At 51.1% G+C, this 25374-nt stretch overlaps 7 protein-coding genes across 7 annotated transcripts; 5 read left to right on the plus strand and 2 right to left on the minus strand.

Moving 5' to 3' along the window:
• Positions 1 to 2806: 2806 nt before the first annotated feature.
• On the plus strand, positions 2807 to 4384 carry LRP88_02114 (uncharacterized protein; the record flags this gene model as incomplete). Its single annotated transcript, XM_083238785.1, has 3 exons — positions 2807 to 2982; positions 3032 to 3414; positions 3471 to 4384. The coding sequence occupies 3 exons, from the start codon at positions 2807 to 2809 to the stop codon at positions 4382 to 4384; spliced, it is 1473 nt and encodes a 490-aa protein (XP_083105380.1).
• Positions 4385 to 7542: 3158 nt separating this feature from the next.
• On the plus strand, positions 7543 to 7875 carry LRP88_02115 (uncharacterized protein; the record flags this gene model as incomplete). The annotated part of the gene is made up of 1 exon (XM_083238786.1): positions 7543 to 7875. The coding sequence occupies one exon, from the start codon at positions 7543 to 7545 to the stop codon at positions 7873 to 7875; it is 333 nt and encodes a 110-aa protein (XP_083105381.1).
• Positions 7876 to 9211: 1336 nt separating this feature from the next.
• Positions 9212 to 11154, minus strand: LRP88_02116 (Alpha/Beta hydrolase protein; the record flags this gene model as incomplete). The annotated part of the gene is made up of 5 exons (XM_083238787.1): positions 9212 to 9233; positions 9302 to 9929; positions 9984 to 10116; positions 10185 to 10507; positions 11136 to 11154. The coding sequence occupies 5 exons, from the start codon at positions 11152 to 11154 to the stop codon at positions 9212 to 9214; spliced, it is 1125 nt and encodes a 374-aa protein (XP_083105382.1).
• Positions 11155 to 13513: 2359 nt separating this feature from the next.
• On the plus strand, positions 13514 to 15574 carry LRP88_02117 (uncharacterized protein; the record flags this gene model as incomplete). Its single annotated transcript, XM_083238788.1, has 2 exons — positions 13514 to 14638; positions 15230 to 15574. 2 exons carry the CDS (start codon positions 13514 to 13516, stop codon positions 15572 to 15574), a joined length of 1470 nt encoding a protein of 489 aa, XP_083105383.1.
• Positions 15575 to 17306: 1732 nt separating this feature from the next.
• LRP88_02118 (uncharacterized protein) lies at positions 17307 to 21411 on the minus strand (the record flags this gene model as incomplete). Its single annotated transcript, XM_083238789.1, has 4 exons — positions 17307 to 17981; positions 18029 to 18836; positions 18892 to 18986; positions 19462 to 21411. 4 exons carry the CDS (start codon positions 21409 to 21411, stop codon positions 17307 to 17309), a joined length of 3528 nt encoding a protein of 1175 aa, XP_083105384.1.
• Positions 21412 to 21876: 465 nt separating this feature from the next.
• LRP88_02119 (uncharacterized protein) lies at positions 21877 to 22576 on the plus strand (the record flags this gene model as incomplete). The annotated part of the gene is made up of 2 exons (XM_083238790.1): positions 21877 to 22057; positions 22110 to 22576. The coding sequence occupies 2 exons, from the start codon at positions 21877 to 21879 to the stop codon at positions 22574 to 22576; spliced, it is 648 nt and encodes a 215-aa protein (XP_083105385.1).
• A 700-nt stretch (positions 22577 to 23276) lies between these two features.
• On the plus strand, positions 23277 to 25116 carry LRP88_02120 (uncharacterized protein; the record flags this gene model as incomplete). The annotated part of the gene is made up of 9 exons (XM_083238791.1): positions 23277 to 23419; positions 23484 to 23614; positions 23674 to 23803; positions 23864 to 24186; positions 24241 to 24376; positions 24427 to 24562; positions 24613 to 24683; positions 24739 to 24847; positions 24913 to 25116. 9 exons carry the CDS (start codon positions 23277 to 23279, stop codon positions 25114 to 25116), a joined length of 1383 nt encoding a protein of 460 aa, XP_083105386.1.
• Positions 25117 to 25374: the final 258 nt, after the last annotated feature.

Genomic DNA, 25374 nt, shown 5'->3' on the forward strand with positions numbered 1-25374 from the left:
GAGCGATGGCATTTTGCGCGAAGATACCTACTACTTTAGACTTGGCCAGCATCCCGTAGAACGTAAGTACTCCCAATCGCTTAGATATATCTCATCGCATGAACCTTAGCCCCTCAGCCTCTTTTGTAGCTGGGAATAACAAGCTCTTGCTTCTAGACAAGTATCCCGTTCTCCCCTCTTTTGACCATTGGCGATTCCCTCATGGCAACATTCCTGCGCCATGGTCTTCCTTGAAAACCCCTTCCGCTGGCTTGAGCATCAATCTTCAGCAGGAAACAGTCGCTCTCAGTCGGGACGGAACATGCCGAATCTCGGGGTATCTTGATGCCGTCGAAGTCGCTCACATCGTCTTACCTGCATCGGGCTACTGGTTTGAGTACAACTCGGTGGCAATGTACAACACCTATTCAAAATCTTTCCCTGTGTCCGGGAGAAAATTTGGATGCTGACTTTTACACTAGATACGCTCGTCTTAGTGACGTTCCGCAACAGATCGATGACGACCGGAACTTGATCACGCTTCGTAGAGATCTTCACTATCTCTTTGACCAACGCCGCTTCGCCTTTATTGTCAAACAGCCACGCGAGGACGACTCGCTACAGGTAGTTACCATGTCCTCTGCGCGCAAGGCTCGACCGAGCTTATCAGTTTGTACCACAACCGCTTGCCTCATCCACTCTCGGGAATACCAACAGAACTCTTGTTTGCACGGTTCGCATGATCTCTATTCGACAACAAAACCTTCCCCTTCCTCCAGGGCCTTCAGAGCTGCAAAGTCCTTTCATCTATGATCTTTCAACATCTCAGTACTCTACCAAAGACCTCAAAGCGGGCAAGATCCGGGATGCAGCTGCATTGTTTCAACCCTACCCTCAGAGCTGGAACCCAAGCCTCCGCAAGCGGACCAACGATGAGGTATCCAAAGGCAACGCTGATGCTGAGATGGTATGGTCCACCGACGACGATGTATCGTCTGGAGAAGAAGACTACCCACCCCGTGAAAGACACCGTAGACGGTGTGTGGAGTGGGACTCAAGCTTGGAAGAGCCACCCGAGCTAGCAGGCTCGACATCGTCTGCGTCTCCGCCCACATCGCAGGACCTACTCAAGTTGGCCATGGAAGAACCATCACCCATGGCATCAGATCCACGTGATGGACGTAAAAGGACCCTGGACTCTAGCAACCTTGTTCTACATCTAGAAAAGGGGTGAGACAGCCGAGATGGGCTATCGGGAGGGGATATATGAAGAGGACCACGACTTCAACTTGGTCCATTCTTCTTCCAGGTTTCGTCTGCAAATGTGATAGTCCGGTTGTGCTTTGGAGGTGCTCGGGCATAACGCAGGCAACCAGATTCAGGATGGTAGGCTGAGATGGTGCTTCATTTCCTTATCGCATGGTGACGAAAGAGTGACCAAAAGGCGGCTTGCTGTGGTCGCGAATGAGATGAGCTGGTTTCCTCAAAAAGTCCAGTCGACCAGTCTCGGGATATGAGGCATTGGATAGGATGGTGATAGAAAAAGTCGTTTTGGGTTATGATCTCACGGCGAGTAATTGTATGGATCTTTTTATCTGAAAGGCATGGGAATTGCTCTCTTGGGTTGGCCAAAGGCCAGCGTCGCTTCGAAGTAATGGGAGGATAGGCCCGCGATTAACCCAGACACCACGAACCTGATAGAAGATGCTTGGTGTTCTGAGACTCGCCTCGTAAGCGCAATACGATTTAGAGTGTTGATCTTGTGGTGATCCTGCTAGTGCTTTTTCAACACGTCCTAGGTATCTGTCTCGGAGGTTGAGAGTGTGCAACATTGGGTGTAGCCAGAAGGGATTAAATTAAAGCTCCTTCTTCTATCTAAGGAATGACAAAGGTCGGTCTCTTATACTTGTGTTCATCCTGCCGATCTTCCAGGCAGCAGGCCGTTGCCTGCGATCTGGCGTTCACGCTGACCGTGAAGCTATTCACGATGGTCGTGATCCTTGCCCCACTTCTAACAATCTGGGCTCAGCCATGGTCTGACTACGTAGGCTCTGGAATCGGGCGGTAACAATGCACTTTTTACACTTGAGAAGAGAAGAGATAAGGCTGATCCATTGCCTATCTTCATCACACGTAGACGGAATCTTTGATACTGGTTGCATGTGGCATTTGGAATCAAGAGGTCACTGATCAAACCCAAATTGCGTGGCTGCGTTTGTGGCTTGAAGGACCACGCCGAGCTTTGACAAAGAACTCGGGCTAAAATTTAGTGCCCGGGGCCCATGCCAATCGAGTTCAGCTGGTGACAGTCGACTAGCCGTATCTGGTGATTTTGATGACTGAACTGAACAAAGCCGCAAAACAATCAGCCACTCCCTGGCTGCGTCTGTTGCAGAACAGTTGCACCGGAACTTGACGGTCTAACCCTACCAAGCTAGGACGTGGCTGAGCAACAAAACCGAATCAGGGAATCTTGATGATTCACCTCATTAACTCGCAGAAGCGAAACAAACCGCCTTGCTGAGAGGCGCAGCTATTCTTGGGGTAGTATCCCTATCTGAAACCACAGAAGACTATGATCGCCATGTCCATCTACAACTTGATTCCAAGTATTGGCTTTTCTCTCCGTTTGATGGCCTGGGAGGCAGACTACACTGCCCCTGAATTTTCGTAACTGTAGAACTTTTCGACATACAAAAGCCCAGGATGTCGCTTCACTCATTACACATCTACCATCAACCAATTCTCACTACACGCTCATCCACAGCATTTCATCACTCAATCCAGTATCACCTTCACTCAACATCACCTATCTTCTGCCTAAGCCATGGATATCGCCACAGGCCGAAACACTCCCGACGATGAATTCGAATCCTGCCTGAAAGCCGAGCCTGGGTCGTCGGGGCATAATTTGTCGCCAACCGACCCAGATAGTCCCATGACCTGGCCATTCCTCAAAAAGGTCTATGTATCTGCTGTGTCTTTCGCCTTTGTATTTGTTATGTAAGTAGCCTCAACCCACTATGGATACGGACACCACTCACCAAAGTAGCATGTACGGGACAACAACATATACCGCCGCTGTCAACGCCGTCCCGGCCGCGTTTGGCGTATCCCAAAGCACTGCCCTCCTCGGCTTCACCATGCCCTTTTACGGTGTCTTCTTCGCACCCATCTACACGCCACATCTCTCCGAAAGATACGGACGTCGACCCATCTACTTTACGAGTTTCCCTCTTTTCGCTCTTTGCGTCGTTGTCATCGGTCTGGCCTCAAACATTTCCACCTTGATTGCCTCCCGATTCCTCGCTGGCCTTTTCGGTGGACCATGCCTGGTTCTGATCGAGGGGACATTCGCTGATGTCTGGCCTGCACACAAGACCGTGACATATTATTCCTTCCTTACGCTTGCATCGTATTCGGGAGCCGCACTAGGTATGGCCGATCTCAATCCCTTTGCCCATCTTTCACGCTGACATCTACGATCGAAGGTCCACTTATTGGCGGCTTCGTCTTTTCGGCCAAAGGCCCAGCTTGGCTATCATGGGTGACACTGCTATTTGCCATGAGCGCAATGGCATTTGGTGCTTTCATGCCTGAAACATACAACCGAGAAATCTTGAGGACTCGCATTCGCTATAACAAGAGCGGCATCAGGTTGCCTTGTGCACAGAGCGGAGTCACCATCTCCGAGATGGCGCACATCACCTTCTTTACCCCCCTCAAGATGCTCTTCACTGAGCCTTTGGTGATTCTTATCACCCTCTACCTTGGACTCAACTTTGGCGTGCTGTTCCAATGGTTCATTTCAGTACCTGCCGCATTGAATGCAGCTTACGGGTTCGACGTCAAGAAGGCCGGGCTTGCCTTCCTCTCGGCCCTTGTTGGTGTTGTACTCGCGCTGGTATCGTCCAGTTCTCTGGAGGCTCTATTCTCTAAACCAGCAAAGCACGGCATGGAGTCCATTGAAAAGCGCCTCATTCCCGCAATGGTTGGGTCGTTCTTTGTGACTGGCTCTCTCTTCTGGGTTGCGTTCACAGCCAAACCCACCTTTCATTACTTGGTCCCCATCTGCGGCACAGCCTTCTATGTCTGGGGTAATGCCATGGTTCTCATCTCTTTTATCTCCTATCTCTTCGATGCTTACCCCCCTGCCGGAACGCTGTCCGCACTTACAACAGCAGCGTGCTTCCGAGTTGCTTGCGCGGGTATCGTTCCTCTCTTCATTCTTGATATGCTGAAGGACCTTGACGGAGACTGGACATTCAGCACATTTGGCATTCTCTCCGCCATCATGGGCACGTTCCCCTTCATTCTCTATTGGTTTGGTCTATCATGGCGCACCAAGAGCAAGTATAGCGCGGGCTACATGTCCGCCTCAATGACGGAAGAAAGCACGATGTGAAACCCTCAAAAAGAAAAAAGGTTAGGCCAGAACTGATGAAGGCTTTTAGCCACTATTGGTCGGCCTCCTTCGAGCGGAATGGGACGCCCCTATCATGTTCGGGAAATACTCTAGGGAGAGAATAGCGGGGGGAGGGAGGGCGAGAATTTTTAACAAAGTAGAGTACTGTTTGACTTATGGAGGAGGAATTGTAACTTGATAACACGGGATTTTCCTTAATAATCTCAGGGGAGTTTAGTCTATGTGGATCTCATCTCACTGAACTTGGTACCATGGTTCCTGTAATACCACCAAATCTCAATTTAATTGATCTATTTGGCAGTTTGTCTGTTTGTATTTGATTTGTGGGCAGCGCTGCCATGAGCCCTCTTACTCTTGGATCTTGCCTCACATTTTTGCCCCTCGAGAGCCAGATTCCTCTGGCCAACACGTTGAACTCATGCGTCAGATTGATGGTAGTTGCCACGTATCGGAACAAGAAACCAAAGGGCGAGATTGGTGTGCTTTCTCGGACGCGTCTAGCTCGTGCTTGATCTTGTTGTCATGGTGCGGAGAGAGATGGATTGGCATGGTTGGAATGCTTGGAGTGCATCAGAAGTTGTTTGGGCGAAGGTCGAGAGACTCGATTGGAAAGAGTATTGTACGATGATGATTAGTATTGTGAGTGTTTATGGGTGTTTCTTACTCTTACAATAATGACAGATTCTGTGGCACGTCATTCACCTAGATCTTGGAGGAATAAGGACTGGGACGGGAACATATCAACGATGCTATTAACAATACACCGCCTGTTCTTGAAATGAAAATTGAATTCTGTTCATCAGATGACCAGAGACAGCTACTACTAATGGAAGGAATTGAGCCGCCCGTCATGACCCATTCGGTCACCAACTTCGAAAAAGCAACGTGAGATTTACAGTTCCTTATGAAGCTCACGTTACCCTAGCTCAAGACTTCGAGGTCTTGTGATGGATATTGGCGCTGCTGGATTCGGTGGTGGACTTGGTGATGGCCATCGAGATTTGAACCAAGCGGTCCTGAAAAGAGGACGTATCATGTATGTATAGTTCGAGCATGGAGCTACCGGCCTTGAGACTATACAGAAATTAAGTTAGTCAGTTCCTCCATGTGTTATATAAAGGCAAATAATAAGCGCACTCTTGACCAGTAGTAGACAACTGGGTGTGAGCAGGGGAGGGATCCATGACAGTGGATGAGGCGAGCACAATGACTACAAAGTTCAATATCGCAAAAAAGTGGTAAAGGAGAATGATACATGAATGAAAAGGGGTAATTTGAAGACAATGAATTTATTGAGAAGAGAAGAGAGGATAGCAATGAACAATCGGTTCAATTTATGTCCAACAATGTTTTGGGATGAGGCAACTGGATGTCATCCCTCTGGTGCGCAAATGCTCACAGGATGGCTCACAATCGAACCACGCAGGAAAGGCCTCTGCTGAGAGATACACGTCTGTCAATGTAGCCAACCTCTTATAATATCACTTTCATCATGACCATTTCTTCTCACCAGCTACACCACCCTCTTTTTGTGTGCGAGGGTCTTTTGAGCCAGCTATGTCAGTGCCTCTTATTGCCCTTTCTGGCGTATCTGACCATGTTTGACACCAGCAGGAGCCAATCACTAGCCTTGGAGTCAAGAGGAGATAGATGGCGCAGGGCTCGCAGTCCTCCAACATATCGCAACGGGCCAGGCAGCCAGTTCATAACCAGAACACCGGGCGAATAATAACCGTGCCAACCCTGGTGCCCAATTCTGTTTGGGCGTCACCAGTCGCCAAGGTGCAACACCAACACATGACCTATGCGAGGGTCTTTTGTCGGCCAATAAGCACACCTTACACTCCGCCATCTTTTAGAATGCGAGGGTCTTTTGCGCCATCTATGTTTAGTAAGCTGCATGAGCCTCCTTGGTAGCCAAGGTATTTATCTTGGGATTTTTCCCAACCGTTGCAATATCAATCTTCATAGCTTTACACCTCATCGCCTCGTTCACATTGGGGCTGTGCAGACTCCAATTTACTCTTCTTTCCACTTCCTGACCTTCTTTCCTTTTCTTATTGACCCCTTGTTCTCTGAATTCATCCATTTTTCAACCTCCGGTAGACTGGATTGATCCTCCTTTTGCCATGGAGGTTCTTCCGGGCGTTCCTACCATGAGTAGTGGTCAACGCCAATGGGCAACGCCAGAGATGTGGCAGTCTCATCGAGGAACCATCGTTTAGCTATACCAGAGCCACACGCTCAAAGAAGTGATGAAAACCATGGCGGATAAGCACAAGTTCTTCGCAACGTCAGTGTCCCTGAGGGCTATTGAAGATCGAGAATATTCGCTAACCTACATTCAAGTGTCAGGATGTACAAGTCTCACATCAGCAAATGGGGATTGCAAAAGCATTTCAGAGCTAAGCAAGTCCAAGCGCTGTTTCATCAGAAGGCAGAGCGCGACGCCGTCCACAAGGCCTCAAGCATGTACATCAGAGGCAACAAGGTCGACTCGAAAAAGCTCCAGACATACATCAACCGAACATCGAAGCAAAACAAAGACCGAATTTTGACTGCTGCCAAGGGTGGTCCCCTGTCTCCTTCTGCACAGAGACTTATGGCAGCTGTGGTTGCTTGCCGAACTCCCTCACCCGTGCAGTCCTTCGGAAAAAAGCGTTCCACGGCTACTGATCGAGGACAATGTTCGAACAATGAGACGGATCTAAATACCGAGAAACCTTCGGGTTTCAGGTTCCCATGGCTAAGGGATCCTCCGCCACAGACTAGATCATCTTTCCTCCTGTTGTCAGCCTCGGATGCCCAGGCAAGAACCGAAAAAGTGTATGAGATGTCTGCGGGACTATGTAACTGACAACTTCGACTCTGGCCGTTGGAGCGATGACTTTGACGAAAGGGGGCGGGTGGAACTCGATCAAGTTATTTATTGGGCCAATATCTTTGGCGATGCCCTTGAATTTCTTGATAGAGGACAAACCCAACGAGGGTTTCGCCTGCTCCGTATTTGCTTTGACCAATACAGAGCTCTCTTATCTGTTGGCAGCGTCCGTCTCTTCTTCTCCATCTATCATCTTCTATCTGGACTTGGAGACTACCCAGACTTGGCAGACGGGATGATTGGATACATCTCCAAGATGTCCGAAGCAATACACTCAGAAGCTCATCCTTTCACTGTGCTGTGGGGTCAGTTCTTGGCTATGGATCATGACGAGATCATGACGAACTGGAAACCTCTCATCGACTGTTATAGTAGCTTTATCGCAGAGCACTCTAATGGCGGCAGTGAGCTGAGGTTTGAGGCTGTGAGGGCTCGGAATCGCAATATCAGGACTCAGACACTGGATGGATTGGTCGATTTCAAGGTCGCCGAGGATCTATTCCAAAAGGACATCACCACATGGGAGAACTACACGCACCCTTCAAGCCCCGAGACTGTGTGTCTCAAGCGAGGGCTTTCTGAATTTTAATCGATGCATCGGCGATATGATGACCTATACCGTATTAGCATAGAGATCGCCCCTTGGACCCATCACTCTTATCTGCACATTCTGGCAATGGCAGCCGTTGATCAAGGGAATTTTGGACAGGCTGTTGAGCTTTACGACGCTTGGCTTACCTGGAGTATGGATGAATTCGGGGTTGGTCATGACGAGACCGCTCGCGCCTCCATTAGTCTCGAGAACCTTCTACAAGATATTGGAGAGATGGATAAAGCTGATTTTGTTGGTAAACAGTCAGATATTAGTCTCGACGTGCTGTGTGTGAGACTTGGCGAATTGGAAATTCAAGAGACATGTGATGAGGAGGGCTTGGATGGCAACGAGGTCGAGTTGACCTCGAGCAGCCTGAATGAACTCAACGTTGGTGGTGACTCCTTGGCGTTTCATGGTGGGTAAGTCCTTGGGTCTGTAGGAGAAGACTCCATAGGGAGTGGGCTATGGATCTCTTTGTTTGAGAACTAGTCAGGTTTCTTACTCTCTACTATGAGTATGGCTTAATCTCTATAGTATTAGGTCTACTAATTACGTTATCGTCTGGGAACAGTTGAGACAAGAGATTCGACAACGATTACCACCATTAGGAGCGGCAAATGAGTCACAGATCTCCAATGTCGACATAGACTCGATGCCATATCTACAGGCTGTATGCGGTGAGGTTCTTCGATTTTACGCTCCAGTTCCGCAGACCTTCCGCCAAACCGCCCACAATACCACCATAATCGGACAATTCATTCCCAAAGGTACGCGCATTGTGATCACGCCGTGGGCTACAAACCGCGATTCACGCCTCTGGGGGCCAGATGCGCATACATTCAATCCAGATCGGTGGCTATGTGAACCGAAAGGCAATGAGGGAAACAGTACCACAGATCCAAGGGCACTAATGCGTGCGGTGGTGCATTGAGCAAATACAGTTTCTTGTGCATTGGCCACGGCTTTTACAGAGCTGAACTAGCATTATTACTGGCTGGGTGGGCTGGAAGCTTCGAGTTTGAGCTGCAAGATGAAGTATTGATGGATGAGGCTCGTTGGGATGACAAAGGCGGATTAACGGCTCGACCTGCGGGCGGGTGTATGTCAAGGTTGCGAGGGTGCCAGAATGGTAATTATGTTGGTGAGCGTCACTCCTGCATGCTTAGAATGAATCCAGTAGATAGAGTAGGCACTGATATGGATACGTCGTAACTACATCTTGACATGCTATAGCTCACTAATGAAATATCATTCAAGGTACATCATTCCTTCAACCAAGACTAAAGTTCATGCAGCTTAAAGTAGCACTCATAGTCGTGCCCTTTTCTCACTAGCCACCTTGGTAAGCCAATCTGCCACAAAAGCCGCACATGCACCCATTTTCTCGTACACAATTTGATGTGTCGTCCCCTCCACCCACCTAATCTCGGTCTCCTGCTTCATCTTTCGCACATCCGCCTCAAACATCTTGGGCGGCACGGCAAAAGGCTTGCATGGCATAATCGCTTGTAGGGGAACGTTGATATCTGTTAATCGATCGTAGCATTCCGCAGGTGTCTGTTTGTCGTAGTACAGAGCCCACTCAAGACGTGGATGAGCCACCAGCCGGAATCCTATGCCATCCTCGTCCGGCACGACGCCGTGTTGCGCAAACATTTGCACTGCCCGCTCGTCCCAACCCCGGGTTCGCTTGTTTTTGCGCAGCTCCTTTTCCACCGACGCGCGGTCGGCAAACCGCTCGGGCAGGCCGAGGCAGAGAACATGTTTGGGAAGTTTGGCCATGGCGTCGTTGATCTTGCCAGCAGGAATCATAGCAGGGTCAATTACTGTGAGGCTTTCGAATACGGTCGGGGCATGGACAGATGCAAGCATAACCGCTTGAGCACCGAGACTGTGTGCGACGACGTGGAGGTTTGGTCGCGTGTGTTGACGGGGTTGGGATGTCGGTTTGCGAGGTTGCAGATGCTTTGGTAGGTCCCCGCCGGGGCATATTGGGAGGTAGGCTGTGATGAAAAGGAGAAGATCTCGAGTGATATCCTTCTCGTTGGCTGTGCGGTTTAGCTTTAATGCTAAAGGAGGATATTAGACGAAGACGGACGGACCGTAGAAGTAGCCGATCGGGTTGACTTTGGCTGTCTCGCCACTTAGAGGCATATCCACGGCCCAGATCTCTTCTACCTTGACGCTCGATTTTCGTAGTTGGGGAAGCAGGTCCTCGAGTATGGGTTCAAACATCTGCTTAGCAGTCAATTACCTGCCACTGGAGTGACATTGAGAACCGTGCGACTTGCCTCCTTGGGTACTCCCATGCCTGTCAAGGTAAGCAGCGTTACACCCTGTCCACAACAGTTTGCTTTCTCGGTCGGAACGTAGCGCTTGGCAACCAGTGTAGGCGGCGGCACCTTTGAGATTTTCAGATCCTTTTTCTGGTCGGCGTACAACTTGAATCCTTCGGCACTTCCAGCTTGGCAGTTCGCCGCATCGTATGGGATGTTGTATGCTTCATCGCTGGGAATGCTTGCGGGATCGTCTCTAAACTTAGTTGGCGGCCACGCAGCAGACTCGTCGCGGTCATCGGTTCCGTTGAAAATGTGTGTCGAGGATCGCCATGGCTGCGACCGTGTGCCTACATGCAAAGTTGTTGATACTTGTTCAGGATGAGTAGGAGGTACAACGAGCGGACGGAGCAATGGCCGCATATAAGATGTCGCAAGTTCAAAACTCATATTGCCTTGTTTTTCTCGGCTCGCTTATCAGCTATTACGTTCGGTGAGTATGTGATAGTTAGAAAAGAAGAAGAAGAAAGAAAGCAGTCGAGCTTGATATCCATGGAACACTCCTAAGCGTCCAGCCCAGAGCGAGCATTATATTGAAGCCTAGAAAATGACGTCCCATGCGAACGTGCCGGGTAGCCGGTCACACACCGAGAGGCCACGGAACTAGCAAGGGCGAGGCTCAATCAAGTTATCCGACCAGAATTCTGACATCATATGCTTGCCCCTTTTGGGGCTGTGGCACTGTATTAGTGCCAGGGCTTTACAACAGGCCCGAGATCTACAGCCGAACTAACCTAATCCATCTAGATCTAAGGTTGTTCATCTTAGCGTCAGATCGCTTTCCATACTAGGTATTTCAAGACTTGGCCCCCGTTCAACTTCGTTTCCCAGCCAAGACTTTTCTCTGCCTGCAGTCACGATAGTCCTGCAAGCCCGGCTTCCTGGCTGATCGATATTCGTTCCCCCACTCTAACCTACGTTTTGCAAATTGCCACATGGTTCGTCACGGAAGACGTATCAGAAGATGCGGGACCTGTGCTGAGCGCAAAGTTAAGTGCGGTTAGTTCGGTAACTCGGCAGTTGAGCAGACTTGACGCTGATACGAGGCATTAGATGAACAGCAGCCTCATTGCCAGCGCTGTAAGAATGCGGGGCTTATTTGTTCTGGGTACCATGGTCGGCTGAAATTTATTGATGAGAACGATCGCTTCTCTCAGAGCAGCGGCTCGAGGACTGCATCGGATCCGATACCTGATACGCGGCCGGTTTCCATCGGAAACACTGCCAACTACGATGCTACCCCCAGATCACAGATTCTAACACTTTCACCCCAAAGAAACACTTTCTTCCTTCCCTACACCTTATCTAAGCTCTCACCAGTGCTTCCTCGCTACAATGCACTGGTGCCAGTAGGAGCACTTCCAAGATTGCTAGCATGCGATAACTCCGAACTACATCGGCTATGCGCGCAAGCCGTAGTATCAACATATTTCGGCAAGGCAAATCGAGATAGGCAAGCTTGCATTCAAGGATTCCACCTATACTCGCAAGCCTTGAAACAGCTTCGAAACGATATCAGTACAAGTGGCAACTCGGGGGCTGGGCTGGAAACCATCATGAGTGTTCTATGTCTTTGTGTATTTGAGAATATGGTCTTCTCACAGCCAAGTGCATGGCTCATGCATTATGAAGGAGCTGGCAAGCTGGTAAGTCCTCTCTACTATTATCTTGCAATGCTCCTTTTGACACCTCCAGCTGCAATTCCGAGGACCTAAAGCTTGGCGAAACCCTGACGAGAGACAAGTATTGCGTTTCGCACGCTACTTTGCAGTGAGAGCCCCGTTATATCAAAACACAAGTCCAAAGAATGGTATTAACCCGACAAAGATTCTCTCTGCTGGACATCAACGCCGCCATTGCTTCCTCGACCAGTCACAATGGGAGAGCACCCAATGTCTTCCAGAGGGCGAGGTACCCGAGAGAATAGATCTTCTTTACGATATCTTTGCCCAAACCCCTGGAATCGTGTACGATTACGACCAGCTTCGCCAGCGTCCATGCCGAAACTCTTTCGCGACTAGATTCTTACGCCAGCGCGTACAGTCTGTCATCAACCGATTCCATGATTGGCTCCAAACAGTGCCATGGAAATGTATTCCTTGTTCGGGTCACGATAAAGACGGCCAATCCCCGCCAGACGATCCTATGGACTGCGTGGCCCTCGCTCTGTGCTATGCTATGCTGCTGTGCCTTGCTCAGCCTTGCGAATTCCTGGGCGTAGCTCTCATTGAAGACGAAAACACTGGCCTAGAACTCAAACCAGTCGGCACTTTTTCCAACAACTTCTTGGCTTTGGACATATGCAGATTCGCAGAGAGGGTACTCCAAGGTCAAGAGTCTGCTAACCTCGCCCTATTCCTGATATACCCCCTTCAAATAGCCTGGTTCTATTTACAAACCAACAAAGCTGATCTTACTCACATTCGTGGCATAATGAACTCGGTTGTCGCGGATGGCCATGGGTTTGAAATAGGGAGAATGCGACACAAACACGAGTTTGGCCTGGACCAAGGTAGACACGGCTTTCTCTTTTAATAATTAGAACGTGGACCTTCTTCATGACTTACATAGTCAAAGCCTGGCTCGAACGTGATTCCCCGCTTCAACCTGCCTATGTTCTAACTTCTAAGAGCCTTGAAGTGAACGCGCTATCAACAGGATTCATTTAAACAGAGGAGACAGCCGTAATCTCTGCATGAAATTGTCCTTTTGATAGACTGGTTGCTGGGATCTTATGATGTCAATACTTGCCCCGAAGGAAGGCGGGAGTGAGGTGAGGGTCATGTACTGCATCTATCGACGGCTTTGATTTGGCTATAGCCCCTTGGCCACTAGCTTGGAGGTCCTTGGGTACTCATGGGATCAGGGGTCTTGCGGCAAAGTAACTTGCTGATCGTGTCTATCAAAAATGGAGTCTCAAGCACCGAGCCCAACTACTTGCTTCTGCCATGAATGTCCTTCTCTGCTTTCGGCAATTCAAAACTGTACCCAGTGAGCCGGATGATCGACATCATGTCATCAAATTCATACTATGATTGGATGACTCTTCGGAATCTGGTGAGCCAGTAGCATCCAACGTACTGCTACTAGGCTGACACTTAACCAAAAATGGTTATTCAAAAACGCATCCTAGTATTGTTGAACTCCACTAAGGAGCTTGAGTGTGAGACAGTAATTGCGTATTGTCAAGGAAGGTCAATTGTACAGTCACTTATATAGACTTGCTTTTGGGCTCTTGTGAATCGCAACAGCTATCAAAGTATCAACAAGACAGGCACCAACATCATTCATTTACCATGGCATCCCAACGCAGTGACATGTCACCCGACCAGGAACCAAAGAAAGGCAGAGGGATCTTTCGTTATTGGAACCTCACCGCATCACGCCAGCCACCTCCAGATGGCGGACTTGTCGCTTGGCTCCAGGTCCTTGGTTCCTTTCTCATCAATTTCAACAATTTTGGCCTCGCAAACAGCTTTGGCGTATTCCAAGCATACTACGAGACCACTCTTCTTCGACAGCATTCCTCTTCCTCGATATCCTGGATTGGAACACTTCAACTGTCCTTGATTCTCATCATTGGCGTCGTTTCGGGCCCTTTGTTTGATCAAGGATATTTCTACCCCATCTTGGTCGCCTCGTCTCTCATGCTTGTTTTTGCACTCATGATGTTGAGTCTGGCAACACAATACTACCAAGTCATGTTGACATGGGGAGTGCTCGGAGGCTTATGCACGGGACTCTTGTACATCCCCAGCGTTGCCATGATTCCTCTATACTTCACCTCTCACCGTGGTCTCGCTCTTGGCTGTGCGACTGCTGGTGGATCTTTTGGTGGTGTTATCTATCCCATCGTTGTCCGTCGCTTGCTTAATACCGGAGGTTTCGGCTGGGCTTGCCGAACAATGGGATTCATCGCCCTCTTCACCCTCAGCGTCGCTGCCGTTATTATCAAACCAAGCGTCCAGGCCGTCAAAAAGCCAACACGGCAGCTGTTCGACAGATCTATCATCGAGGACCGGGCGTTTACCGTCTTTGTCTTGGCCTCTTTCTTTATGTGGCTAGGCTTCCTCGTACCTTATATCCTTACGCCCACATTCGGCCTCGTGGGACTCGATCATCCCGTACCTGAGGACCTTGCGTATTATATGCTGGCTGTCCCGAATGCCGCCCAAGCCCTTGGAAGGATTTTACCTGTAACGATGGTGGATCAGAAACTCCTTTCCGCCGAAACTATTCTGTTGTTCAACTCAGTGGTGGCTGGAACCCTGGCACTCTGCTGGATCGCTGTCCATAACCTCGGCGGATTTGCTGCTTTTCTCGTTCTCTACGGACTCTTTTCTGGCGCTGTGACTACGTTGCCAGCGTTCATCATTCCATATCTCAGCCCGTCTTTAGCCGTCATTGGCACTCGAATGGGAGTAGTGTACGGCGCAGCAGGCTTCGGTGCTCTGATCGGGACTCCAATTGCTTTGGCCATAGATACTCATGGCCGTCCCTTTTTGGGTGCGCAGTTGTGGAATGGGCTTACAATTCTTTTCGCTTCATGCCTTTGTGTGTACCCTCTACATGAAGCAAGGAAGCGACGACTTGCAATTGAGAGAAAGTCTGAAGCCCAGTCTGAAGCTATAAACAAATAACTGTTGGCCAAAGGCAAGGGGAGATAGTATCGATAGCAATGTACACTATCCTCTATGAAAATCATCGGCTGAGCTATAAATGTTCTTTGTGTATAAGAAAACCAATTTGGAACTAGTAGAATAATATATTATACTTAATAATTTATTAAAAAGAAGTACAGGGTCTCATATCAGCTATAGTCATTCTCCCAAGTTATTAAAAATAGGACTCAGACCAGCTAAGAGATAGTCCGGGTCTACCTCCAGAACCGCTAGTAATACGGAACACCGGCGCAGCGAAGATGCTCTCTCCGCTTCGTCTCCATAAGTCAAACCCCCAGAAATAGCGGATAGCCCCAGTCCGAGAACAGCGTGACCCATTGTCCAGCTCAGGGGGAACACCAAGGGTGGCAGCCTCCCACTCCGCCCTCCGGAGTACAACCGTGCGAAGAGCCGCTGATGTCGGAAGAGTTCAAGGCCTGTGTCGGCCACGGCGCGGCACAGCATCGTCGGCCTGCCCCCTGGCGTCGGCCAGAGGAGAGAGGCGCGGAAGACGGCAAGGTGGTAATGGAACTGGCCCCAAGCGGAGAGTTCGGACCTGGATACGCCATCGTCGTCGTTGTCTGGAACGGTCTCAACGAATTCCTTCCATCGGACAAGCCATTCGTCGAGACCTCGGCAGTACTCGCGCGCCTCCTCTGCGATGTTTCGACGTATGGAAGTGGCCCCCTTTACTGATTGTGAGTTGTGCTGGAGGAGAGCGCTGTGTATTTGTAACATCTGCAGAGATATCAGATACGAAAATATGGAGATTTGTTCCTCAAGATTATCCGTTGTCCTATTGGCCAGTTCCTGCGGTGAGACTGTCAGTCAAAAGTCATGTCCCCGGGTGCTGTCCACTGCATACCTGTCGACGAGCATCTCCAATGTTTAACAAACTGGGCCGCCCAAATGCGATGGATAGCTGACTACACCGGGAATATTAGTTCTGCTAGCTCTACTCGAGACCGAGATGATAGGTATTCTTACCTCTCTAGGCAGTATAGCGTCCTCGTCAGGGTGCATAGAATATCATGGAACTCATCCTCCTCCATGGACGGCCGGTGCGCCAGGTCGAAGAAGTGGCGAATAGCAAACCCGAGGTGCCGCCATATATCGCCCGACCCTGGACTGAGAAGTAGATACAAGCAGATCAGAAGAGTCCTCTGCAGGAGAGCAATATTCTCGGCTCGTGATGCGTGGTTGCACGTCGTGCTCAGTTCGGAGATGGCACTACGGAAGTAACCCTCCGCTTGCGAGGACGGGTTCGCTTGGCCGACTTGGCCAATACGCGAGGACACGGCGAGAACAAGAAAGAAGAACTCTCTGGTGTCAGACTGTAGACAGCGGTCATCATTCGCGTAGCATTGTGCCAATATTTCGTCCAGTTTTGCTGGTTGAAGGATAGGGTAGAATACGTTTGCGGACCGGGCAAAGAGTTGGAACAGGCTGATTGCCGTAGACATGGGTGGAGGCGCGGCGGGGAGATACACTGACCCTTCAACAAGGTGGGGAGACAAGTAGTTGGCTAGATGAATATCCTTTGGTAATACATATGCTTCCTTTTGACGCAGGAAGCTTCGAAGACAGCCAAGGGAACTCCAGCGGCCAAAGAAAAGGGTGGAGGTATGCTTGGAGGGGACTACTGATGTTGATTCCAGTTTCCCTTTATTCAACGGAACAAGAATGGTTGGATCCAGGAGCGTTTGCTTGGAGTTTTCTGGGTGATTCTCTGACAGGGCCTCCTTAGAGACCTGCTTGATCTTGTCGACGAGGAACCCAATGCGCCTATATCATTGCCTATCTCAATAACTTTTCAATACTGACTCAGAATTTTGGGCACATACCTCATGGACACGTTCCTCCCCTGGACCGGGTCAAAAATCATGCATTCTCGCGATACACGAAGGCATTCCCTACATGCCGGCAGCTGCTGGTGGCATCTTATGCGGCGGTCGCGGCAGAAGCTGCAGGATGGCAGCGCACCCAGAATTTTGTCAAGCTCTGCAACAGGAGTTGAAGCCGATGTGTTAGGACTTTGGGGTTCGGGAGGGGTCACTCGGGCTTCAGGCAAGGCGAAATCAACCAGAGCTTCGGCACGCATGGGGGGACTCCCGTCCATCTCCACGTCGTCATTGATGAATGCACGCCACCAGTCATCGTCATCCAGAAATCCACAGCTTGTCTGGCTCGCCGTGTCTGACTGAGGACCAGGCTTAGCATGCGGAGGGAACGGAATGTTCCTATGGCGTATGGTGTGCACGCGGCGCTGGGTCACCAAGCAGTCGAGCTCTTCAAGAACACTCATGTCATAGTCGCTACCATCTTGGCCAACTTGGTTCCGTCGACATGTATCGACCAATTCCCGTATATAATGTGCCGTGTCTGCCACAGCAGGCCAACGAATCGATAGCGCGTCCTACCATCGGTGTCAGCAAACAGACTCGGCCTGCAACGAAGGCAGATACATAGGGATTACCAGAAGTTGTATGAGAGCATCCAACGCTTCGTGGCCGGACACGAGAATCGGCGTGCCCTCGAGTTCTGCTGCGTGGTTTCGAACAGCGTAGAGTAGTACCATGCCAGCTTGGAAAGCACTGTTGGCCACCTCAAATGCCATGATGAAACCGCCAGATCGAACAGCTTGAATATGTGACGTGATGAGCTGAATCGATGCAGTTGCGGCGGCTATCAAAGAGGAAGCAGAGACGGCCATGTTCCTTGAGCAGGGTCTGTGAAGCAGTACCTCGCACTGGTAGGCTGCGGACTCGAGACGCGAGCGTGCTAGCCCATCAGTCGCACCTTGATTCACAAGACTCTTGATGAGATCTATCATGAACTGAACCCAGGCATCATAGTCCTCGAAATGGTTGGGAAAAGGCTGATCGAAAAACTGGACACCGTGGATTTGGGACTGGATGATGCGGATGCGGGTATGAATTAGAAACTGTGCCTCGCGGAAGTCATGCGATCTCTGCAGACCGAACCATTCTGGGGTCATATGAGGGTCACCGCCGTTGTATGGGAGGTGAACACTGATGTGTGCATCGCTCAGAGCTACGGGACATCCAGCAGCAATGCCGACGATTCGGTCGAGTTGGTAGATCTGCACATGGTCAACTTAGGAGGGGATAGGTTGGTATGAGATCAAACCGTCCAAAAGATCCTCCTTCGTAGTTCGGCATGGGCTGGATCAGGAATAATGGCCGGGTCCGGTTCCTGGTGCAGTCCCAGACCAACTGCCATGCGCATCGCTTCGCCTGTAATGAACCAGCAGTTGGCGGTGTGAGGAAGGAGAAGCCCCAGTTGGATGAGGAGGACGAGACACTGAAGGCTTGCGACCGAGGAGTTCTTAAGAAGCTGGGCGTTCTCTAGGGCATCGGCGTGCAGCGACTCGCTCAACGCTGCGACTTTTGGGAAATCGTGACTGTTCGACGTAAGCGAGCTGATGGCCAGGATCATTGGGACTATGAAACTGGGCATAGTAGTTTGTTGTTGACCGAGAGTACCATGGCCATAGAAGGATTCAAAATAATTATCGAGATCTTCCTCCATGAAGCAGGGGAACCTGGGGAGGATCTCATCCTTGTAGTTCTTGAACAGACGCCGAGACACGTGGATAGGGATCTTGGTCGCCTTGAAGTGAGAGAACTGGGAGGCATATGCCCTGCCAGCGCTTCTTGTTTGATCATGGAAATAAAGTCCGCGGACCGGGATTTTCAGAGGCGGCCGTTCTGAAGGATAGAAGAGTTTGGCGCGATGTTGAATCTTGGCGTCCGAGCCAAACAAGTCCGGCGTCATATTGGCTGTAATGGACAGGGTAACCATTTCCAGAGCCCTGGCATGACTGTGGTCGAGATCCTCGCGAGAGTAGTTACCATTCGCGCTAACGCCAGCCACGGCGGGGAGACTGTTGGTCCGCTGGAGTTCTTCCACTCGCTGTTCCAGATGTTGAAGCAGACTAGTCAAGGTTAACCTAGGACTTGGTTTGACACGGGCCTAGAGATGCAACCCACCTGCGTGGTACTTCAGCTGCAGTCTGTCGGTTGACCGCCATGCATTCCGCCCCAGCCGCTATGCATCGGCGACATCTTGGCGTACCCCTATCGCACTACGAGGGTACGAGTAAGACTTCTAAGAGTGGTTAAGGGTAGGATACGGCTACCCACCTTCTGCTTGAGTCGATAACATCTTGAGCAAGCCGGGACGGACTGGTGCCTTTTTGATCTTGCATTAGAGATCATTGTGTGTCATGATACTGCTAGCACGTTACCGTGCCGGTCGAATCATCGCAAGGTATTCAGTGTACCTGGATTTTAGCAAGGTTGGTAGATGATGGTGGAAAGATTGGAATCATAGAATGCCGGATACGCTACTGGACTATCAGGGGATGTGGGCCCCACGTGACAGGCAGCTGGAGCGTGTAAAATTGACTCTTTTGTCTAGACAAGTCTCAGGATCCCCGAAGGCCTGCCACCAGAGGTGGCTCTGGCCAAAACAACCACCATGGTCTTATCCCTCGCCACCGGCTCCATTGTCTGTTCTCGCGCCTCTCTTGTCGTCGGTCGAGATGTGGAAGCCGTTACCTCAAAACTCGCCGAATTAGAGTGGCTGGTGATGTGGATTTGCCCTGATGGGATATCTTCGCCATTGACCGTGACTTCTACGACGGGGCTGACAGTGCCCTGGACATCTTCACCGACCTGCAGCGTTCCCCGGATCTTGATCAAGAGGTCATTCGCTCCGTTAGGAGAAGCCTGACACGTTTCTACATGGAGAAGCGGTCTCGCTTGTCTGCTCAGAGCTTCAGGCGCGGCCTTCAGCTGGATCACATCCGAGTCCAGAGCTGGCGCGTGAGGAGGCTCAATGCGCAGCCCAGTACGCTTCTCGAAGGCATTGGCCCATCTGAGTAGGCCCACGTCATCGTATGCGCGGCCTGCAAAAGTCAGACCGACAGGCATCTGTTTCTTGGCCATGATGCCCATCGGCACCGTCACTGACGGGATGCCCAGGTGGCGAAGGGCTCTGTTTCCATGGCTGTACCAGACTCCGTTCTTCCATGCATGAGCGGCCGCGCCTAGGTCGATATCTGAGTCTGCGGCCGCCACATCGCCCTGACACGGGAAGACGAAGAAGTCGCACTTGTACTCGTCAAGATAATCATCCACAAGTTGTTTGCGCATGGCCTCAAGTGCATTGACGGCGGTCTCCAGATTCTTGGTCTCAAACATGGACGTCTCACAGGTATAGCTGAAAAGCTTGCCCCAATGAATCGAGTTTGACGCTGGAACATGCTTCAGTTCGACTAGCGTTCGCATGGAATGCGGGAAGATGTTGAATTCATCGACACAAGACAGACTGGAAAGCTTGGGGTCTGCATTATCATGCAGGAAGCTCTCCCATCCATGAGCGACCATGGGACCCCTCTCGTACCAGTTCCAGTCATCCGGCAGGCGTGCGGACCCCTCCGGAAGCGAAGACGGGTTCTCATATCCCGTGACAGCAGGGAAGTCGGGAACAACGACAATCTCGGCGCCTATGGCCTCCAGCTCCCTTTGCGCATGTTGCCATAGTTGTGTGACTGCATCACTCGTGAAGACAGGCGTAGCACCATGCGGCGTAGGCCCGCCGATGTACATACCAGGGACCGCGATGCGTCGGCCTTTCAGTGAGACGGCCTCTGAAATGTTTTGAAACAGCTCTGGAGTTGGACCTAGCGGACCCCATGGTTCAGCCAATTTGACGAATGGCTGATGTCTCCAGAAATCGCCTCCAGTTAAGGGATCCTTCACTGCGATGACCTCGAGGAGCCTCAGCAAGTCATCTATCGTTCTAGTATGTGGCACCACCACGTCGCAGGTCGGATAAAGGGGCCAGTTGCCACGTATGGAGAGCCATCCTCTTGAGGGCGTGTACGCGACAAGGGCGTTGTTTGACGCAGGAGATCGTCCAGAGGAAACTGTCTCTTCGGCCATTCCAAAGGCTGCCATGGAAGCTGCCGTTGAAACTGCAGACCCATTGGAGGAACCAGATGCCCAGGCGGCGGCCAAGCATGCGGGATTGTATGGGCTCTCGGCACGTCCATAGACGCCTCGCTGCATTCCACCATATGCCATCGGCGGCATGTTTGTACGACCGATGAGGACGCCCCCCTCGGCTCTAATAGCAGAGACAGTAAAGGCATCCTCGTTGGCGATGAGGTCCTTAAATGCCGGGGATCCGCTGGCGACCGTCATGCCTTGAACCTTGTAGCTGTCCTTGACGGTATACGGGATACCTTCAAGGCGACCAACGGGTTGTTCATTCGCTCGACGATCGTCGGACGCTGCGGCTTCGTCAAAGACATGTTGGTTGAGAATCGGAATTGAGTTGAGAGCCAGTCCGTGGCAGTCGTAACGAGCCACGCGTCGGAGGTACAGCGCAACCAGCTCGACGCTCGTTAAGCTACCTGATGATAGGGCGGCCTGGAGATCGTCAATCGACGCGCCAACCAGGTTCAGTGTCTTCATGTTTCTGCTGGAGAGATCTGTCGGCATAGGGGAGAAACTGAGAGGTGGCTGGGCTGGGACGGGTGTCTGACGGTGATTACAGGTGTGGGAGGGTATTTTGAGCATATGGGACTGTCACCGGCCCGGCCGTCGTCGTCTTTTTGTATGGCCATCTCCCCCCTGGGCAAGCTCAAGAATGCCCCGGGCCGGACAGCATGCTCGCGTAATACTGAGCTGGTGAAGTAACGCTGTCGAGATAGCGACGTTCCGATCCTCGGACGCCAATCCCCGGCACTAATAATGCAACTAGGCAAGCCAGCTGCGTTTCCTGGGATTGGGGTTTGGGCCGTGTGTGGGGGACGTATGGAGGGGGTTCATTACAACGGCGTTCTACTTTTCACATCCTTTCTTCTTCCAGTACCCCATCTGGACAGTTTCCTCTGAAAATTATCGTCAGCTATCTTGTTCAATGTGCATCTATTACGTCTCAAAACTCGGGCGACCATTACCACCATGCCATCTCAAGCCGTCCAACGCATCAGCGTCCGCTGGCTCCCTAACGCCGCCTACGAAGATACAGATACTGTGGCACTCAATGTTGGAGGATACTTTATTGACCTACGCGTGGTCAAAAAATCCGGCGCGATCCAATGGAGCCGAGCTGGTGAGAGGGTCGTCCTGAAAGAAGAGCCGCGTACGTGTCGCCACCTACCAAGCTGGAACCGTTGGTTGACACAGCTGCACAGCTACATTCCGATGGACTCACATTATCGACTCGCTCGACCTGACCATTCCAGATGACGCTCACTTCGAGAAGCTGCCGAATGGAGATGATCTTGAGATTGGCACCTATCCTCTGGGAGGCGTCCCCACTGATTACGAAGAGGTCTGGAGAGACATCACGCAGAAGAAGTCTCCTGAAGAACTTTCGTGGATTCTTCAGAGTAGTGATGGCTCTGCTTTCATTGGCAAGGTCGGGGCCATATTTCTGGCCATCCAGAAGACTCAGGGGGGTTTTGCTGCCCGGAGAGAAGATTGGGACGTGATTGGAAGCACCTGGAAGCTCACGTTTGAAGATGGGGAAACGACTGGTCTCCCTACTGCGACACAAGGCTCTGAGGCCATCAAGACTCAGGATGGGAAGTGGACCGAGGGCCAGACGGTTGAGATAGGAGGGGTTGAGTATGTGTTTAGGGGGGTTAGCAAGGCCTGATCCAGTCAATGTCAGCCGTAAAGCTTAGTAGACAAATCAAGTTCACTCCAGAAAACTTCTCTACAAGAATTCTCGCGTGATAAATAAGGTCCGTGTCTTAAATCACAATCCATCTATCAGCTCGATCGCCAACGGCTTGCCCAGAGAGCCAGAGAGTTGGCCAGTCCCCCGCACCATGATTTGGGGAACCCCTACACGGAAATTCGCTAGCGTCGGAGATTGGCTAGCTCTCGCCGGCCAGAGGGAACTCTACTAAAGTACTATACTGTATTTGGCGAGCTGACAGGGACCGGTTTTGTTCTGGGATTGTCGGCGTCCGTTATCTCGTCTCCACCTCGACAACAACCCAGCGTGATTGGGACCTGAGGTGCAACGGAAATCAGCTCGCGTCGGATTTTGGCGGTGGCCAGGCCCACCAAACCCCAGCCTTGAGTCATGTACGTGCCCCAAACGCACCCCAGAATCTCGTGCCAGGCCCAGACCAGGACCCATGCCAGGTTTAACAATGGGGATCTCCATCTCCGTATCAGTTCAGCGGTCCGTCCCTCTGATATACCACGGGCGGCAAACCCCCCTTCCGAGCAGGCTATAAAGTTTCACTCTCTTCGAAGGCCTCGTCTCATCCAGACTGAGCCAACCGATCATTTTCTCAGCTCCGAGCATCCGTCCTGTCCTGAGAAAGACTTGCAAACTATTCGCCATGGCGTCCTCCCCAACAGATTCCATCCAGCATTCGCCCGAGAAGGGCAGTCCTCGTCGGGGGTCAGGAGAGGACTTGAAGTCCGAGGTTATCGAGGATGGAGGTGAAGTCTTCCAGCAGGCGGAATACCGTGCACTTGGATGGTTAGTTGCCATCCCCCCGCGTCCTGGCACTCGACCAACTGAGATGCTGACTCTGTCATGATAGGATCAGAACCGCCATCATTCTCTCAAAGCTTTGCTTCGCCACCGGTGTCCTGGCAATTCCCTCTGCATTCAGCATTGTCGGTTACGGGCCTGGCATCATCCTCCTCGTCTGCTGGGGCGCCTTGACAACCTGTACGTGAGACGCGTGTTGTCCTTGGCCTTAGCGTAATGAACACTAACGCCGTTCCAAGACTACGCCTACATCATGTACGCCTTCCGAATGCGCTATTCTGGCGTTCATAATATTGCAGATGCTGCGGGACTCATGGGCGGTCCGATCGCTCGTGAAGTTGCCGGAGGGCTTTTCCTTCTCACATGGATGTATGTATACCCCGGAGGCCATGATGGTTAAGGGTACCTTATTTCTAACCCCACGAATAGCTTGGCAACTGGCTCGGGCTTCATAGGACTGGCGCAGGGGTTCCAGGTTCTCTCGAGCAAACACGTCTGCACCGTGGTCTGGACTTTGGTTGCCGCTATCTGTACCGCACTGGTCGCCAGCATCCAGACTCTGGGCAAGTTGGCCATCCTGACATGGATTGGATTCGCTTCCATCTTCACAGCCGTCTTCATCGTTGTTGTCGGCGTTACGCAGGTCGATCGGCCTGCTGCCGCTCCCCAGGAAGGCCCATTCGATATGGAGGTTTTGGCTGTCGGGTCACCTACCTTTATTCCTGGATTTGTTGCCGCCATCAACCTCTTCGGTAAGCTATGCTTCGTGACCTCTGGAGAATGCCACATGCTTACAGAAATGGTAGCGGGCTATGGTTCCACACCGACCTTCATGCCTGTGATTGCTGAGATGAAGACTCCCAAGTCTTTCACCAAGGCCCTCTTCTCCTCCCAAGGTTTTCTTGTTGCCTGTTACGTCTCCTTCGCACTAGTTGTCTATGTGTAAGCCTTTCCTGTTGTGTGGCGTTGGAAGTCACGGTCTGACTTGTGAGCAGGTACTGCGGCCAGTATGTCGCCAGCCCATCGTTGGGAAGTGCTGGAGGAACATTGGAGAAGATTGCCTATGGCATCTCGATTCCGGGTTTCATCATGACCTCCACCCTTTGGGTCCATCTTGCGGCCAAATTTGTCAGTTGCTCTTCTTGAGACCGCGATGACCTAGCTAACAGAATGTCCAGCTGCTTGTCCGCATCCTTCGAAATTCCGAGCACCTCCAAAACCACAGTTTGATTCACTGGACAGTCTGGCTGTATGTCGCTCTACTCCCATCTCGCTCAGGCTTCATTTACTGATACATCAATCAGAGGTTCTACTATCGGCATCAGCGCAGTCGCATTCATTATCGCTGGAGCCGTGCCTTTCTTCAGCTATCTTATTGGTCTCATCGGCTCGCTCTGTTGCGCTCCGACTTGCGTACGTTGACTCACCCCCCTATTGAAGACCTTGAGAGATTTTCCAGCTTCTAACACCCGAGATAGTTGATCATTCCCGCCTTTATGGGTTTGTACATGGACTGGGAGCCACGTGGAACCAACAAGGTCAAGCAAGTGCTGTGCTACTTCCACATTTTCACGGTTGTTCTGGGGGCATTCATGACAGTTACTGGAACCTACACGACCATCCAGAGTATCATCGATGCCTACAAGCTCGGTACCGTGGGAAGCCCGTTTACTTGCTCTTAAATCAAGGTTACAAGACGAGAAGGGGAGTCTAGGGCAGTGTTGTCATCGGTTAGTCATGTTTTGTCACCCATCAACTCATATCACCTTGTAAGTACTCCGCTGTGTAGCCTGCTTTCCAATCATCGCAACAGCAAGGATAGGGTGATTCTGTGACTGGTAGACTAGAAGGCCTTATAAATACAGTATTTCTTTGGAGCGTGTGGAACTTTGAGATTGCCGGGGGAGCTGCTGGCTCAAAGGGGTCTCTCTACGGGATAC

Source organism: Fusarium phalaenopsidis (genome assembly GCF_050370095.1).
Source record: "Fusarium phalaenopsidis strain FUZ10S chromosome Unknown contig_32284, whole genome shotgun sequence".
Taxonomy (NCBI): domain Eukaryota; kingdom Fungi; phylum Ascomycota; class Sordariomycetes; order Hypocreales; family Nectriaceae; genus Fusarium; species Fusarium phalaenopsidis.